Genomic DNA, 17,706 nt, shown 5'->3' with positions numbered 1-17,706 from the left:
TGTGTGGGGATCTCATTGAAACCTACTGAATATTGAAAGGACTAGATAGGGTGGATGTGGAGAGGATGTTTCCTATGGTGGGGGTACCCAGAACTAGAGGGTACTGTCTCAAAATTGTGGAGCGACCCTTTAGAACAGAGGGAAGGAGGAATTTTTTAGCCAAAGAGTGGTGAATCTGTGGAATGCTCTGCCACAGACTCTGGTGGAGGCCAAGTCCGTGGGTATATTTAAGGTGGAAGTTGATTGTTTCTTGATTTGTCAGGGCATCAAAGGATATGATGAGAAGGCAGGTGTATGGGGTTGAGTGGGATCTGGGATGGAATGGCAGAGCAGACTCGATGGGCAGAATGGCCTAATTCTGCTCCTACATCTTATGGTGTAAGCTGTATACAGTATTCATGGAGCAATTTCTCAACAGTGTAACAAAGAGGGTACATTTTAAGTGTCTGGCTTTTGTAACAGACCAGTACTGAATATTCAGAGGGGTTCTGCTAGTTGGGATGTGCTACCATTGTAAGTATGCAATTTTGTAAATGTACATGGCTACAGTATACTTCAACTGTTAAAGTTAAGTGAGTGATTATAGGAATTGAAACCAAATTGATCATTTATTGTCATCTTTGTGTTGAAGTCTAAAACTGTGTCAGGAGAGTGAGATTCTCTTGGATCCTCCTGGACTCTCTCCTGAAGGCTTGTTGTGAACAGACTTTTATATTTCCCAGTGACTCGGTTTTCATCAGTCACAACCACTTCAACCTACAAGCTTCGTGTGCATTCACAGGCCTAAGAGCCCCTTCAACACCCCTATCAAGTTTATGGTGTTAGATTGACTGAAGCACCTTTGCCTGACCACTGATTGCACAGAGAAGCTGAGACATTAACAACATTTGCACAAAATTGCTTTCCACCTCAAATTTTGAAATAGGTTTCTTTCGCAAGCCCTTCTACCTGCACAACTGGATGAACTACAATGAACATTTGTAAGCAGCTCCATTGGGACTCAACAAACAACCTGCTGGAGGAACTCATCTGTGGGGTGGAAGAATGTTTCTGGTTAAAACTAGCATCAATATTAAGAGCTGAGAGGGGGAACAGCCTGTTTAAAGAGAGGGGTAATGGTGAGACTGAGGATCTTCCATCTGTACTTACCCTTCCCCCTCTGTATGCCTACCTTTTACACCCCCACTGTCCTCAGCACAGTGGCATAGCAGTTAGTGCAATCACTTTACAATGCCAGTGATCACCAAGCAGGGCTCGATTCCTGCCACTCTCCGCATGACCGCGTGGATTTCCTCTGAGACGGTTAGGGTTAGGATTAGTGAGTTGTGAGCATGCTATGATGGCGCCAGAAGTGTGGTGACACTTGCTGTCCGATTTGATGCAAATGACACATTTCACTGTATACTTTGACGTGAGAAGCTAACTTTTATCTTTACTGTGTATTTCCCCTCTCCACTCTCAGTACTGACACAGGTGTTGACAATTCCCTCCCCCCGCCCACCCCACCCGCTGCTCGACCCGCGGACTTTCTCCGGCAGATTGTTTGTTGCTCCACATTCCAGCGTCTGCAGCCTCACGCGTCTCTACTGGGACTCACCAGCATCACCACACACCAATTGAGAATTCCTCTGTAATTGCTGAACCCACTCGCTGAGCTCAACAAGGACTCCTGGAGCTTATGGCAACTGGAGAGAAAAAAAAAGTAAGGGATGATCAAAGAACAATTTCCACAACAACCAGTACAGGACAAGAATCTTAAACTCGACCAAAAACACAAGTGAATCTACAGATGCTGGAAATGTTGAACGGCTGGCGCACAACAGGTCAGGCAGCAGCTATTTGGGCCGAGACCTTTCGTCAGGACCGGAAAGCAAGGGGGAGAGGCCAGAATCATCGAGGTGGGTGGGCTCAGGAGGGGATAAAGTGAGAAGCTGGGAGGTGATTGGTGGACAAGGTAGAGGGCTGAAGGAGGAGGAATCTGATTGGTGAGACTGGACCATAGGAGAAAGGGAAGGAGGGGGTACCCCAGAGGGAGATGATGGGTAAGAGGGCAGCCAGAATGGGCAATGATAAAAGAGAGGAGGGAGGGTGGAGATATTACCAGAAGTTAGAGAAATCAATGTTCATGCCATCAAGTTAGAGTTTGTCCAGATTGCTTCTCCAACCTAAAATCCACCAAAATGCCTGCTTCCACCACTACCCCTGAAAACCCACCAGAGGCAAGTAACATGCTCTGCATTAAAAAAAATACCTCTCATGAAGGCAAGATCCTCAATCTTATTACATCTCCAAAACATTTGCACCACCTCTCTCCCCGGATGCGGCATGCGCTGCATTTTTAAATTCCCATGTCCCATTTAAACTCACAGAACAAACGGGGAATCTATGCTGACAGTCTGTAATTCAGCAGTGAAACCAGACCTCAGAGGAAAAGGAGAAAGGAACCTGATGACATTGCAAAGTTACCAGTAAAACTAAGCTGCCAGAGGGGTGCAGAGTCTGTCCGTAACAGACAGCTCAAGGTTTACAAGGAGCGCTGTCACAAGAAAGCAACATCCATCATCCAGGACCCCACAATCCACACCATGCTCTCTATATTTTGTTTATTTATTGAGATAAAACATGGAACAACCCCTTTGGCCGTTTGAGCCACAACCCCCAGCAATCCCAATTTAACCGCAGCCTAATCACAGGACAATTTACAATGACCAATTAACCCACCAACTGGTACGCCTTTGGACTGTGGGAGGAAACAGGAGCACCCAGAGGAAACCCACGCAGTCACGGGGAGAACGCACGAACTCCTAACAGGCAGCAGTGGGAATTGAACCTGGGTTGCCTGTACTGTAAAACTTTCCTCTTACATCTATCTTCTCCCTAGTACTATTGAGCAGGATTTACAGGAGCCCGGGTCCCACACCACCAGGTTCAGGAACAGTTACTACCCTACAGCCATCAGGCTCCTGAACCAGCATGGATAACTTCACTCATCTCAATTCTGAACTGATTCTACAACCTGTGGACTCACTTACAACTTATTCTCAGTACAATCTATGAATTTTTATTTGCAGTTGGCTTCTTTGGCACATCAGTTGTTTGGTTATTCATAAATTCTATTGCATTTCTTTGTTTTCCTGTAAATACCTGCAAGAAAATGAATTTCAAGGAAGCATATGGTGCTTCCATATACATCATTTGATAATAAATTTACTTTGAACTTAGAAGATGTGAATAAGATGGGAGGTAATGTGGAGTCAAAAAAGGAAACTATATAAACAAAAAACTAACAAGATTCAGTACATGAAGTATCATAGTGTGCAGATTACAAAAGTAAAATAAGGTTAACTTGCTGGCACATGGAACCACTAAGGTAAGTGGTATGTGTACTTGACTGAAAAAGGATTGGAATACGAGGAACATACTCTCTGAGACTGAGTACAGGGAAGGATAGTCTAACTTACAAACAGTGAAATGTAGATCCACAGATTAATTCCTGATGAAAGATCGCACAGGAGTGGAGTTTAAAGAAAACAACTGCAAGACAAAGGAGCATAATCAGGCCATTTGGCCCATCCTGTCTGTCTGTCATTCAAAAATGGCTGTTTTACCTTCAATCCCATTCTCCTGCCTTCTCCTCATAAACCAACTTCTCTCATCCCCTCCCCACCAATCAAGAAGCTTTCCACTTCTGTCTTAATGACTCTGCCTCAGTGGTGTTATTGAATTGAACTTGATACTGAACCATAAACTGGGACTGGTGACCAGAAGTTTCAGGGAAGACACAAGGAGGAAATGAATCAGGAAACGTTTAAAGTAGATTACAGATTTGTAATGACTACAAATGCTGCCCGACCCATAAAGTCCCTCCAGCATTTTGCTTGTTAGTCTTGCAAAACCACTCTGTACAATGTTAGTCTTATTTTAAAGACATTAAGGTGTTGGAAGCAATTCAGAGTACTGCCGATGTGATCACACCAGTGCCTTCCATAACTTGAGCATAAACTCCCTACTTCAGTGATTTTGTACAGTCCCCAATTCTTACATCTGGGGGCCATGCTTGTTTGGCTGCTGATGGCTAGTGGTGTTCCACAGGGTCAGTGTTGGGACCGCTTCTTTTCTCATTATATCAATGAATTGGATGACACAATGGATGGCTTTGTGGCCATACTTACGGACAATACAAAGATAGGTGAAGGGACAGGTAATGTTGAGGAAGCTGGAAGTCTGCAGAAGGACTTAACCACTTAGCAGAAAGGAGGGGGGCAAAGAAGTGGCATATGAAATATTGTCACAAGCGATTCTGAAGCTCAGCTGCTAGAAATCCAGGGTAACACACACAAAACGTTGGAGGAACTCAGAAGGTCAGGCAGCTTTCAGGCCAAGATCTTTCATCAGGACTCTCCTGATGGAATGGCAGAACATACACAACGGGCTGAATGGCCTAATTCTGCACCTATGTCTTCTGGTCTTCTTTCCTTATTCTAAAGCTCTGTAGTGAAACAGCTGGTTCAAAGTGCTCTCCTCTTGAAGGGAGATCAGCCTACCTGACAAGGAAAAACATACTACTGTACATCTAGTCAAGGGCAAGTAGACACTTTGCCTCACGTCCAGTCTAAAGGACAACACTTCAGACAATGTCACTGTCCGCCAGCACTACAAGACTGTCTTTGCAATGAGATAGGAATGCCCATTCTTCACAGTACTCAAGTCAAAGCTTATACTGAAGACAATGAATGAACAGAAGAAATAGGATAAACAATGAGCAGGAGGAACTCCATCAACAGGAATTCTGCAGATGCTGGAAATTCAAGCAATACACATCAAAGTTGCTGGTGAACGTAGCAGGCCAGGCAGCATCTCTAGGAAGAGGTACAGTTGACATTTCAGGCTGAGACCCTTCGTCAGGACAGGGTCTCGGCCTGAAATGTCGACTGTACCTCTTCCTAGAGATGCTGCCTGGCCTGCTGCGTTCACCAGCAACTTTGATGTATGTTGCTGGAAGAACTCAGTGGGTTATGCAGTATCTGTGGGAGGAAAGAAATTATCAATGTTTCACATCCCAGATCTGACCCTTTCCTCCCATAGATGCTGCTTGACTCATTGAGTTTCTCCGGCAGACTGCTCATTGCTCCAGAATCCAGCATCTGCTGTATCTTGTGCTTTCATAAGAATTAGGACATATAGGCTACGTGGCCCCTCTTGATCAGAGCATGAGGGTGTAAATGGCTACGATCTTGCTATTTAATAAGTTCATGGCTGCCAGAAATAGTGGTTGAGGCAGGTGCTTTAGCAACATTTAAAAGACATCTAGGTAAGTACAGGAATGGGCTGGCGGAAGTGAGGATGAATTGGCCTGCCTTGTGAACCATCTAGGTGTTACATCCACCAGATATAACATGGAGATCAGCACAGAGAAAACCAAGTTGGTGAGAAACAGCGAGGAACCAATCACGACAAAAATCAGAGTCAGTGGACAAGAGCTAGAGACTGTCAACCATTCAAGTATCTTGGCACCATTATCAACTAAGAAGGATCAAAGCCTGATGTTCTTGCCAGGTCAGTCCAAACAACAGCAACACTGCCTAAACTACAACCAATCTGGAAAGACAATAACATCACTCTCAGATCCAAGTTGAAACTTCTGCATGCACTTGTGCTTTCCATCTTCTTGTATGCATATGAAACATGGACTTTAACAAAAGAACTGCAAATGAAGATCCAGGCAATAGAAGGCTCCTCGGCATCTCCTACACAGACCACGTCTCAAATAATGAAGTACCATCACCCAGCACATGAGACACTACAAAGATCTACTGTCCACAGTAAAGAGGAGGAAACCTGAGATGGTATGGCTACATAACAAGATCAAGTGGACTCTGAAAGACCATTCTTCAGGGGAAAAGAAAAAGAGGCAGGCAGAGGAAGAAATGGACAGACCATATTGCAGAGTGGACCGGAGAGAGCTTTGCCACAACCTAGGCACTCGCCCACAAGCGTGGGAAATGGAGGCATCTGGTGCAGAGCTCATCTGTACAGAGCCCCTACGACCCAGGTAACTATCCGTAACTACAAGGAGAGGTTTAAGGGCTAAAAGCAAACACGGGCAGATGGACTAGCTCAATAGGCAACATAGTCAGCATGGACCAGCTGTGCTGAAGGACCTGCTTTCATGCTGTAAGACTCTGACTCTGCATCTTCAGAAAGGGCAAGATGAGGGAACACACACCAGTCTTCATCGAGGACATGAGGAAATCTGCAGATGCTGGCGAACACAGCAGGCCAGGCAGCAGCTCTTGGAAGAGGTACAGTCGACGCTTCATCGAGGGATCAGAGTGAAAAGGGTGAGCAATTTCAAGTTCCTGGGTGTCAACATCTCTGAGGATCTAACCTGATCCCAACATATCGATGCAGCCGCAAAGAAGGGATGACAGCGGCTATATTTCATTTGGAGTTTGAGGAGATTTGGTACATCACCAAAAACACTCGCAAGTTTCTACAGATGTACCGTGGAGAGCATTCTATCTGGCTGCATCACTGGCTGGTATGGTGCGGGGGGCACCGCTGCAGAAAGTTGAAGACTCAGTCAGCTCCATCATGGGCACTGGCCACCCCAGCATCTGTGTGGCATCCATCATTAAGGACCCCCACCACCCAGGACATGCCCTCTTCTTATTGATACCATCAGGGAGGAGGCAGAGGAGCCTGAAGGCACACACTCAAAAATCCTGGAACAGCTTCTTCCCCTCTGCCATTAGATTTCTGAATGAGATTGAACCCATGGACACCACTTCACTATTATTTCTCCTTTTGCACTATTTAACTGTTTACAGTCTTTTAATATATTGCATTGTACTGCTACCACATAACAAATTTCATGACTTATGCCGGTAATATTAAACCAGATTCTGACCAAGACTTCAAAACTCCAGTGAGCATAAACCCAGCCTGTCTAATCTCATCATATACGAGAAACCTAATCCCTCCGGAATCAATGTGGTGATCCCTCTCTGCATTCCCTCCACAAGTACATCCCTCCTTGGGTAAGGAGACAGCGGTTTTCTGAGCGGTGTTTCATAAAAGTTTGGTTGGTATAAAGAAGTATTTGTGCAAAATTTTTTCCTGGTGTGGCAAAGCATTCTTCAACCTTGGAAAGTCGGTGTATATAGACATCTAACAACAATTGCAGCAGTGTATACAGGGATCCCCGGACAGAGAAACATATACACACTACTAAACTTGATCCAGATGTTCATCTGTCGGTTCTGTGCAGTAGCTTTTCACCAGACAGTAAATCTGTATGATCTTGCTTATGAAAGTTTCCATTTTCCAACTTCTGGGTATAGATTTAAAGTTAGCGGGAAAAGATTTAAAAGGGACTTGGGGAACAACTTCACACAGAGGGTAACACACATCAAGGTTGCTGGTGAATGCAGCAGGCCAGGCAGCATCTCTAGGAAGAGGCACAATCAACGTTTCGGGCCGAGACCCTTCGTCAGGACTCACACAGAGGGTAGTAGTTACCAGAGGAACTTGTTGAGGAAGGAGCAAAACAACATTTGAAAGACACTTGGACAGGTATATAGATAGGAAATATTTAGAGGGGTATCAGCCAAATGGGACGAGCTCAGATGGACAGCTTGGTCAGGATGCAACATGCACAAATTACTGGAGGAACTCAGCAAGTCAGACAGTATCTATGGAGGGGAATCAACAGCCGACATTTCATCAGGACTGGGCCGGCTTGGAAGGGGGCAGAAGCCAGAATAAGACAGTGAGAGGAGGGGGAGGAATACAAGCTGGCAGGTGATAGGTGAGACCAGGTGAGAGGGAAGATGGGTGGGTGGGTGGGGGGGGGAGGAGTACGAGCTGGCAGGTGATAGGTGAGACCAGGTGAGAGGGAAGATGGGTGGGTGGGTGGGGGGGGAGGAGTACGAGCTGGCAGGTGATAGGTGAGACCAGGTGAGGGGGAAGATGGGTGGGTGGGTGGGGGGGGGAGGAGTACAAGCTGGCAGGTGATAGGTGAGACCAGGTGAGGGGGAAGATGGGTGGGTGGGTGGGGGGGGGGAGGAGTACAAGCTGGCAGGTGATAGGTGAGACCAGGTGAGGGGAAAGTGGGTGGGTGGGGGGGGGAGGAGTACAAGCTGGCAGGTGATAGGTGAGACCAGGTGAGGGGAAAGTGGGTGGGTGGGGGGGGGGAGGAGTACAAGCTGGCAGGTGATAGGTGAGACCAGGTGAGGGGAAAGTGGGTGAAGTACAAGCTGATGAGTGGGAAGGTCGGTGGGTGATCTCTATGTCACTGCTGCTTATGCAGTACCATTTAAAATAGTGGACTAGAGCTGATGTAACAGGTGAGCAGCGACCTTATCCAAGGGATTGGAAAATATGCTCTGGAGGCAGCTTAAACCATTAGGCCCAATACTGCTGTTCCCTCTTCAAAGCTCCACGTGGACAGCAAGGCCTCCCTTTCTTCAACGTGTGTGGCACAGTCTGGGCTGCAATTACCGCATTAAACGTCAACCATGCTCTGCACTGTTGGGAGTTCTGTGGCTTTGGTAAAATCAGTTAGGTCACAAGGTGCTTATTTGTCCTGGCCCGATGATTAAAATCACTTTCAGCATCAATAAATGTGGTATGTGAATGCAAACTCTGGACTGTTAAATCCAGAGCAGACCCATTAACCATTACCACAAGGGGAGAATGCAGCTGAATTTAAAGTTTAAAGTCTAGATTAACTTGCCACATGTACATCGATGCACACAGTGAAGTGTGTTGTTTTGGGTCAATGACCAGTACTGTCCAAGGATATGCTGGGGACAGGCCACAACCGTCACCATGCTTCTGGCACCAACATAGCACGCCTCCATCTTACCAAACGTGATTTGTATGCCTTTGGAATGTGGGAGGAAACTGGAGCACTTGGAGAAAACCCAACGACTTGAAAAATGTACAAACTCCTTACAGAGAGCAGCGGGAATTGAACTCCGATCAGTGGCGCAGTAATGCTTTACACTAACCACCACACTCGCGTGCTGGATCCAGACTTGGCCCCAGATTCCAGCACCCGCACTCTCTTTTGTCTTCACAAGGAATGCATGGCTCAGATTACCCCTAGGGCAACAAATTCTAACCTCACTCGCATTCCTCATTCCAATGCCTCAAAAAGGCATCCATCATGACGGACCCTCATCACTCAGGACATGCCCTCTTCTCATTGCTACTGTCAGGGTGGTGGTACAGGAGCCTGAGGACACTCTCAATGTTTCAGGAGCAGCTTCTTCCCCTCTGCCATCAGATTTCTGAATGGACAGTGAAGTCATGTACACAACATCAGTATTTTACCCTCCCTTTTTGCACTACCTGTTTAATTTAATAGATAGATAGATAGATATACTTTATTAATCCCGAGGGAAATTGGGTTTCGTTACAGCCGCACCAACCAAGAATAGAGCGTAAATATAGCAATACAAAAACTCCCAACAATCAAACAACAAAATACAAACTATGCCAGATGGAAAATAAGTCCAGGACCAGTCTATTGGCTCAGGGTGTCTGACCCTCCACGGGAGGAGCTGCACGTTCGATGGCCAAAGGCAGGAACGACCTCCCGTGCCGCCAAGTGTTGTATCTTGGTGGAATGTGGCCGAAGTCCAACAGCAAAAAGTTCAATATCCAGCCTGCAAACACGTTCCTCGATCGTAATATGCCCCGGATTGCACCATCTGTTGTTAACCAGATCAGTAAGCACCCAACTCCTTCACGCTTACCACTCTCAGTGCACTTCCAGTCAGCCGGAACGGTATTACCCACCGAACTCCTCTTCTCCATAAGTCTCTGTTGTCTCGACCGGTCCTCTTTCTTTGGCTTTGTGATCCCCCTCTACATCCTCTGTGTGTTTTCCTCCGGATTTCAGCAGGGGTGTCCGTTGCTCTGCTCGCTAAATCGGCTGGTATTTGCTGGTCCGTGGAATACACAATGCGACCTGGCTTTTGTCCCGCGTGTCGGGATGTAACCATTTCCAGCACTAAAGAAAACCCAAATAAAGCTCTCTCTACCAGCATGTTAGAGAGGGTGCAGCTTTGACATGTTACCATGAGAAAAAAAATACAAAAAATAACGTAAATTAAAAGTAAGAAGAAAGTAAGAATAGATCGGAATGGCTGTACCAGGCTGCATGCACGACTGGCGCATGTGCACTCAGTATTGTTTATATATACTAGATACAACTTCTAGTCCTGATGGACCACAAGGCTTGGGACAGACTGGAAAAAAAAATTATATATACATATACACATATATATATATATATATATATACACATAAATATATACACACATATATATACACACACACACATATATACACACACACATATACACACACACACACACACATATATATATTAGTTTATGGTTTTTTATGTATTGCAATGCACTGCTGCAGCAAAACGACAAATTTCATGACACATGCCAGTGATATTAAATCGATTTCTGATTCCCTAAGTAAACTGGAAAAACAAGACTCAAGTTCAAATACTAGGAATAGGACTGTTTTGCTAATATTGTATCTGACTGAGAGCAAAAGCTCTCATCACAGTCTTCAATTTACATCTGCAATGTTTCACTCTTTTTCACAATTGACAGTGGGAGATCAATGTAGATGTAGTGATCAAAACAAAGCAGACTTGGATTTTAGACTTGCAGCTCACTGTCTGCCTGTGGCTACAACATTTTATTCTGCGTTCTGTTACTGTTTTACTATATACTACCTCAATACAGAATCAGAATCCGATGTAATATCACTGGCATATGTCATAAAATGTGTCGTTTTGCTGCAGCAGTGAATTGCAATACATAAAAAACCATGAACTAATATATATTTTTTTTTCAGTTTGTCACGAGCCTTGTGGCCCATCAGGCCAGTGCTTATGCTCGTTTGTGAAGCGACTGAGAGAGTACGAGACTTCCCCCCCGGATAGGACGCCAGTCTATCGCGAGGTTAACCCCCAGCATTTGCCGGTACCCATTTTCAGCAGGGTGGACTGGAGCAGCGTGTGGTTAAGTGCCTTGCTCAAAGACACAACACGCTGCCCTGGCCGAGACTATATATACACACACATACGTATATAAATTAATTTAGTAGTGCAAAAAAAGAGGGAAAAATAGCGGGGAAGTGTTCACGGTTCATTGTCCATTCAGAAATCTAAGGCCAAAGAGCAGAAGCTGTTGCTGAAGCATTTAGTGTGCCTTCAGGCCTGTACCCCCTGTAGCAATGAGAAGAGGGTGGTGGGGTGTCTCAATGATGGATGCTGCCTTTCTGAGGCATCACCTTCTGAAGATGTTCTCAATGCTGGGGAAACTCCTGCCCATGATGGAGCTGGCTGAGTTTACAACTTTCTGCACTACTGTAATGAAATGATCGGTATGGATGACAATGTTTTTCACTGTACCTCAGGACATGCAACAATAACAAACCAATCTATTACGCTTACCAATACTTGAGGTGGCTAACAATGTAGACTTTCCCACACAAGGTCTCTTCATACTGTGGACCCAGATTGAGACAGACTCATTTCATTTAGGAACAGAAAGTTCTCAGAATTTCATGCTAAGCTTAACTACCTTCCCCCCCCCCCCAAAGAAAATTAGCTAAAAATTCATTCTGTACTTAAAAGAGTATTTGGCTTATTATATCTACAACTTACTGATCACGCTAACGTACAGGGAATTTTTATGCAGGGGTTCCCTGAGACCTGAAAATTATTCCAAGGGTTCCTCCAGGGCAAAGAAGGTTGAGAAAGTATATTGATTGGTTGCATCACAGACTGGTATGGAAACAGCAATGTCTTTGTTGAACAGAAAATCCTACAAAATATGGTGGATACAGCTCAGTCCATTATGGGGTAAAGTCCCTCCCCACCACTGACACACCTATGTGGAGCACTGTTGCAGGAAAACAGCATCCATCAAGGACCCCCGGCACTCAGACCCAGACTGCTGCCATCAGGAAGGAGATACAGTTGCCACGGGACCCACACCATCAGGTTCAGGAACCATTATTACCCTTCAACCATCAGACTCTTGAATCAGAGGGGATAATTTCACTCACCCAAACACTGAACTGTTCCCACAAACTATGTACTCAAGGATTCATCTCATGTTTTTGATACTTATTGCTTTTTTTGTGTTAATTTCTATTTACTGTGAATGCCTGCGAGAAAACAAATGTCAGGGTTGTATATAGTGACATGTATGTATTTAATAATAAATTTACTTTGAACGTTGACTCTTTCTGCTGAATTGCATTTTAAAGGAGCCCTCCCCTCTGTTCTGAAGCTTTAAGATCAGTGTCAGTGATTGCTGGCACAGATGCTCTCATGACTTAGTGCCCTCTGTCACCCTCTTGTCTCGGAACATTACTGTTAGCAGTGAAGAATCTCACTTACCTGAATTCCTTCCATTCTCTACACCTATCTAGACACCTATCTATCTCTACACCTTCTCTACAACTATCTTCACATAGTTCTCAAGCTAACTATTTTGTATAAGAAGAGCCTTCTGCCTCGCCTGATCATTCTGACTGGCCATTCTCACTCACTGCTGACGATCTCTCTCTCTCTCTGATACATGGTGCCAGGCGTTTAAGTTCTCTCTCATTACTGTCACCTTTCACCTGGTTTCCATTTCAGTGTGCATGGTTACATTCTGCTTTCCTCTTCCACTCTCCGGTCCATAACTGTGGTAGGGTACACAGGTAGATTAGTTCTCTTTTACAGTATACCATGTCTAATGAATAGAAAACAGTCACATCTACTCTCAATACAATCTTGTTTTAAAAATGTCAAAGGCATTTTCTCCCTCTCCCTCACATATGGCATATTTATGCCCTGTGATAAAAGGTGCTTTACCTTCGCCAAACAATCTTAGATATTGAAACTAATACATTCAAAAGATAAAGACTAAAGATTAGCTTTGTCACAAGTACATGAAACATCATAACATACAGTGAAACATGTTGATTGTGCCAATGACTAACAAACTCCAAGGATTATGCTGTGGGCACTGCACAAGTGGCGACACTCTTCCGGCACCAGCATAGTACCCACAAGTTACTGACCCCAACCCGTACGTCTCCGGAATACGGGAGGAAACTGGGGCACCCAGAGGAGACTTGCGGCCATTATCCATGCATCAGTAACTAATCGTCCATGCAAACTTACTGAGAGAATATCAAAGTGCCATTTGGCACATTGTGCCTGCAGGGGTTCTTGGGTACTCCCCGATTTGACCCTCATGGGCTTGTATAAATATTTCATCATCTGGGGCACCACAGTAGCGCAGCGTTAGCGCGAAGCTTTTACAGCCCAGGGCAGCATTCAGAGTTCAATTCCAAAGCCGCTTGCAAGAGTTTCGAATGTCCTTCCTATGAGTGCGTCGCTTTCTTCCCACACTCCAAGATGCACTAGTTAGTAGGTTAGTTGGTCATTGTAAATTGTTCCATGATTAGGCAAGGTTTAAATAGGTGTGTCGCTGAGCGGTGGGGCTCTGTTTTGGAAGCTGTATCTCCAAAATAAATTTCCTTTGGAATGTTATCAATGAATCTGTTTCTCCAGATCACAAAAACCCGTGGTACAGAAAGTATTTTTCTTATACCATTTCTGATTTTTTTTTAATTTGGTGCATATTTTGAAATTTATGAAGATGTCACTGGAAATGCTCTCTTCTCCCCTCTCCCTTTGGAGAAAAGATACAAAAGCTTCAGGACATGCACCACCAGGCTCAGGATACCTATCCCCTTGTCAACATTGTTCTGAATGGACCTCTCATATACTCGAGATGAACTTTCGATCACCCAGTCTACTTATCACAGCACTTGCAACTTATTTGGTTACCCGCACAGTACATTCTCTGTAGCTGCAACAAACACAAAATGCCCTGTTGATGAGATATTAATGTGCCATTTATATGGCACAAAATTTACAAAGTATATATGTTAAATATCCAACACTAGATACAGTTTTTACTTATTTTCAAATACTTGGTAGAGAGCAGGACATAGACAGGACGCAAATGGGCTGAGAAGTGGCAGATGGAGTTCAACCCAGATAACTGTGAGGTGGTTCATTTCGGTAGGTCAAATTTGAAGACAGAATATAATATTACTGGTAAGACTCTGGGCAGTGTGGAGGATGAGCAAGATCTTGGGGTCCATGCCCACAGGACACGCAAAGCTGCTGCGCAGGTTGACAGTGTTGTTAAGAAGGCATTTGGTGTGTTGACCTTCATAAACCGTGGGATTGAGTTCAAGAGCTGTGAGGTAATGTTACAGCTATACAAGACCTTAGTCAGGCCCCACTTGGAGTACTGTGTTCGTTTCTGTTCACCTCACTACAGGAAGGATGCGGATACTATAGAGAAAGTGCAGAGGAGATTTACAAGGATGTTGCCTGGATTGGAGAACGTGCCTCATAAGAATAGGTTGAGTGAACTTGTTTTTTTCTCTTTGGAGTGATGGAGGATGAGAGGTGACCTGATAGAGGTGTATAAGATGACGAGAGGCAATGATTGCATGGATAGCCAGAGGCTTTTTCCCAGGCTAACACAAGGGGACATAGTTTTAAGGTACAAGGGGGATGTCAGGGACAAATTTTTCACACCAAGAGTGGTGGGTGTGTGGAATGTACTGCTAGCGAAGGTGGTAGAGGCGATACAATAGGGTCTTCTAAGAGACTCTAAGATAGGTATATGAAGCTTAGAAAAATAGAGGGCCATGCAGTAGGGAAATTCTAGGCAGTTTCTAGAGTAGATTACATGGTTGGCACAACATTGTGGTCCAAAGGGCCTGGAATGTGCAAGTTATCGGGTATGGTTAATTATGCAAGTTATCGGGTATGGTTCCTTGCTGGATAAAAGTTCCCTGAATTTATACAGAGTGCTCACGTATCAGACTTTAAACAGCTTAACACACTTGCCACTACTTTGGATATTTAGCAATACCCACTCAATGCTTGTGCTCTCTACAAGATTCAGGATTCTGTAATGTCATCTCCATTACACGAGCGTGAAGAGGAGCAAAATAATTGCTACTCCGGATCTGATCCAGCACAGAAAAACACGTTAACCCCAGGTCACCAAGGGAGAAAATTAGCATGGGGGAAGAGAATGTCCACCCCTGGGATGGGGGGGGGGGGAGAGACAGAGGGCCAGGGTGAGGATCCAACATCCACCGCAACATCCCATCCCAGGCCGGAGCGAGCAGGGAGGGTCCAACCCACGTGAGCTCCCCCCCCCAACCTTGGGCCAGAGGAGTGGGGAGGGTCGAACACCCGGAGCAGAGGGAGTGGGGAGGGTCGAACCCCCTTGTTAGGAAGATGTACAGGGTTGGATAGAACCAGCTCAGATGGAGTGGGAAAGAGCCCACACCCATGTTAGAAGGATGTAGAGGGGAGGATTCACCACCTCCCGGGCCAGGAGGATAGACTGGGGAAGGTTTAACCCCGGATCGGAAAGATGTAGAAGGGAGGGTGGACCTGGATCGGAGGGTCTGGGGTGGATCCAACCCCCGGGCTGGAGGGTGTGGGGAGGGTCCATCCCCGGACCGGAGGGTGGGAGGTCGGTCCATACCCAGGGTCTGAAGGTCTAGGGTGGGTCTAACCCCCGGGCCGGAGGGTGGCAGGTGGGTACACACCCAGGGCCGGAGGGTGCGGGGAGGGTAGACCAGGGTCGGAGGGTGTGAGGTTGGTCCATCCCCGGGCCGGAGGGTGGGAGGTCGGTCCATAGCCAGGGTCTGAAGGTCTAGGGTGGGTCCAACCCCCGGGCCGGAGGGTAGACCCGGACCGGAGGGTGGCAGGTGGGTACACACCCAGGGCCGGAGGGTGTGGGGAGGGTAGACCCGGACCGGAGGGTGGCAGGTGGGTACACACCCAGGGCCGGAGGGTGTGGGGAGGGTAGACCCGGACCGGAGGGTGGCAGGTGGGTACACATCCAGGGCCGGAGGGTGTGGGGAGGGTAGACCCGGACCGGAGGGTGGCAGGTGGGTACACACCCAGGGCCGGAGGGTGTGGGGAGGGTAGACCCGGGCCGGAGGGTGGCAGGTGGGTACACACCCAGGGCCGGAGGGTGTGGGGAGGGTAGACCCGGGCCGGAGGGTGGCAGGTGGGTACATACCCCGGGTCGGAGGGTGGCAGGTGGGTACATACCCCGGGTCGGAGGGTGGCAGGTGGGTACATACCCCGGGTCGGAGGGGCTACCCCCGGATCGGAAGGAGGGAGAGGGGAGTGTAGCCCAGAAGGGGGAAAGCACGGACCCGGTTCTACACCGGGCAGGCACCGCGCCCTCAGTACCTGAGTTCAGTTGAATCCCGGTGTTCCTCCTCCTCCTCCTTCAGTTCCTTCAAATCCTTGTGGCTCAGGGTCCGCGACGCCTTTCCGCTGCCGTGTCCGTGTCCGTGTCCCCGTCGCCGCCTCGTTCCTCCTCCCTCATCTCCCCCACCGCTGGTCGCCATTGCCTCTGCCGCCTCTCGGGTTGCCCCGGGAACCGGGGTCAAGGTTCGCGGACGGACCCGCACTCACAACCTGGACTCAGCCACCAACCCACTTCCTCAGCCTGGCCAGTTGCCATGCCACGGTCGTGACGTCGAATGTTCAGGACCCGCCCCCTTCTAAAGCGCGCGCGCGCTCCCTGGTGAAGGGCTCTTCTGGGAAATGTAGTTCTCCTGTTGACCCAGGATCAGTTATGGTTCACCTTGTAACCAGCGACTTAACCATTCAAAAGTTAGTCCTGGAAAGTATTCCTTGTCGATGTGTCAAAAGCAAAAAAAAAAGGGAATTGGAGATACTGGAAAGCTATGACCAAACACAAAATTTAATAAAAGTGTTGACAGTTTTCTAAACAGGAGACAAGTTCAGAAATCTGAGGTGTAAGAGGACTTCGGAGTCCTTGTGCAGGATTCCTTAAAGTTTAACTTGCACGTTAGGAGTCAATAGCAAGGAGAGAAAATGCAATTTTAGCATTCGTTTCGAGAGGTCTAAAATATAAAGACAAGGAGGAAACACTAAGGTTCGTAAGGCATTGGACAGACCACATTTGGAGTTTTGTGCACAGTTTTGGGCACTATTTCTAAGGATGGAGAGGGTCCAGAGGAAGTTCACAAGAATGATTCCAGCAATGAAAGGATTAATGTATGAGGAGCATTTGATGGATCTGTGCATGTATTCACTGGAGTTTAGAAGAATTGGGCGGGGGGGGGGATCTCATCAAAACCTGTCAAATATTGAAAGGCCTAAATAGAGTGGACATGGGGAGGATGTTTCTGATTGTGGGAGCCTTGGGCCAGAAAGCATAGCCTCAGAATACAATTATACCCCTTTAGAAGAGAGATGAAGAAGAGTTCCTATCTGTGGAATTCATTGGTTCATGGGGAAAAGTCAGGAGAATAGGGTTCAGAGAAAAAATAAATCAGCCGTGATAGAATGGATGAGGAGACTCAATGGGCCGAATGGTCTAATTCTGGTGCTATGCCTCATGATCTTGTAGTCTTGCATTACTCAAGTTCAAGTTCAGTTTATTGTCATTCAAGCATACGGCTAAACAAAGCAACATTGCAACATTCCTCTGGACCACAGAACATACTGTATAACACGCATAACACAAAGTAATTTTGACACAAATAAATTAACAAATAATCAGGTGCATTTAAGACACAAGTTAA

The 17,706-nt window shown here is 46.4% G+C and overlaps 1 protein-coding gene across 1 annotated transcript in view; it reads right to left on the bottom strand.

Moving 5' to 3' along the window:
• Positions 1-16,622, bottom strand: part of dgat1a (diacylglycerol O-acyltransferase 1a) — a 111,000-nt gene extending 94,378 nt beyond the window's left edge. The window contains exons 1-2 of the mRNA XM_063044666.1: positions 16,340-16,622; positions 1,598-1,685 (exon numbers count right to left, since the gene is read on the bottom strand). Coding sequence (XP_062900736.1) covers positions 1,598-1,685; positions 16,340-16,500 — 249 coding nt within the window. The 5' untranslated portion in view covers positions 16,501-16,622. The remainder of the gene's footprint in view (positions 1-1,597; positions 1,686-16,339) is intronic.
• Between the last annotated feature and the right edge of the window lie 1,084 nt (positions 16,623-17,706).

Source organism: Mobula hypostoma, chromosome 3 (assembly GCF_963921235.1).
Source record: "Mobula hypostoma chromosome 3, sMobHyp1.1, whole genome shotgun sequence".
In the NCBI taxonomy this organism is placed as follows: domain Eukaryota; kingdom Metazoa; phylum Chordata; class Chondrichthyes; order Myliobatiformes; family Myliobatidae; genus Mobula; species Mobula hypostoma.
The sequence above is the reverse complement of the archived record's forward strand: the minus strand, read 5'-3'. Positions and strand labels throughout refer to the sequence as shown.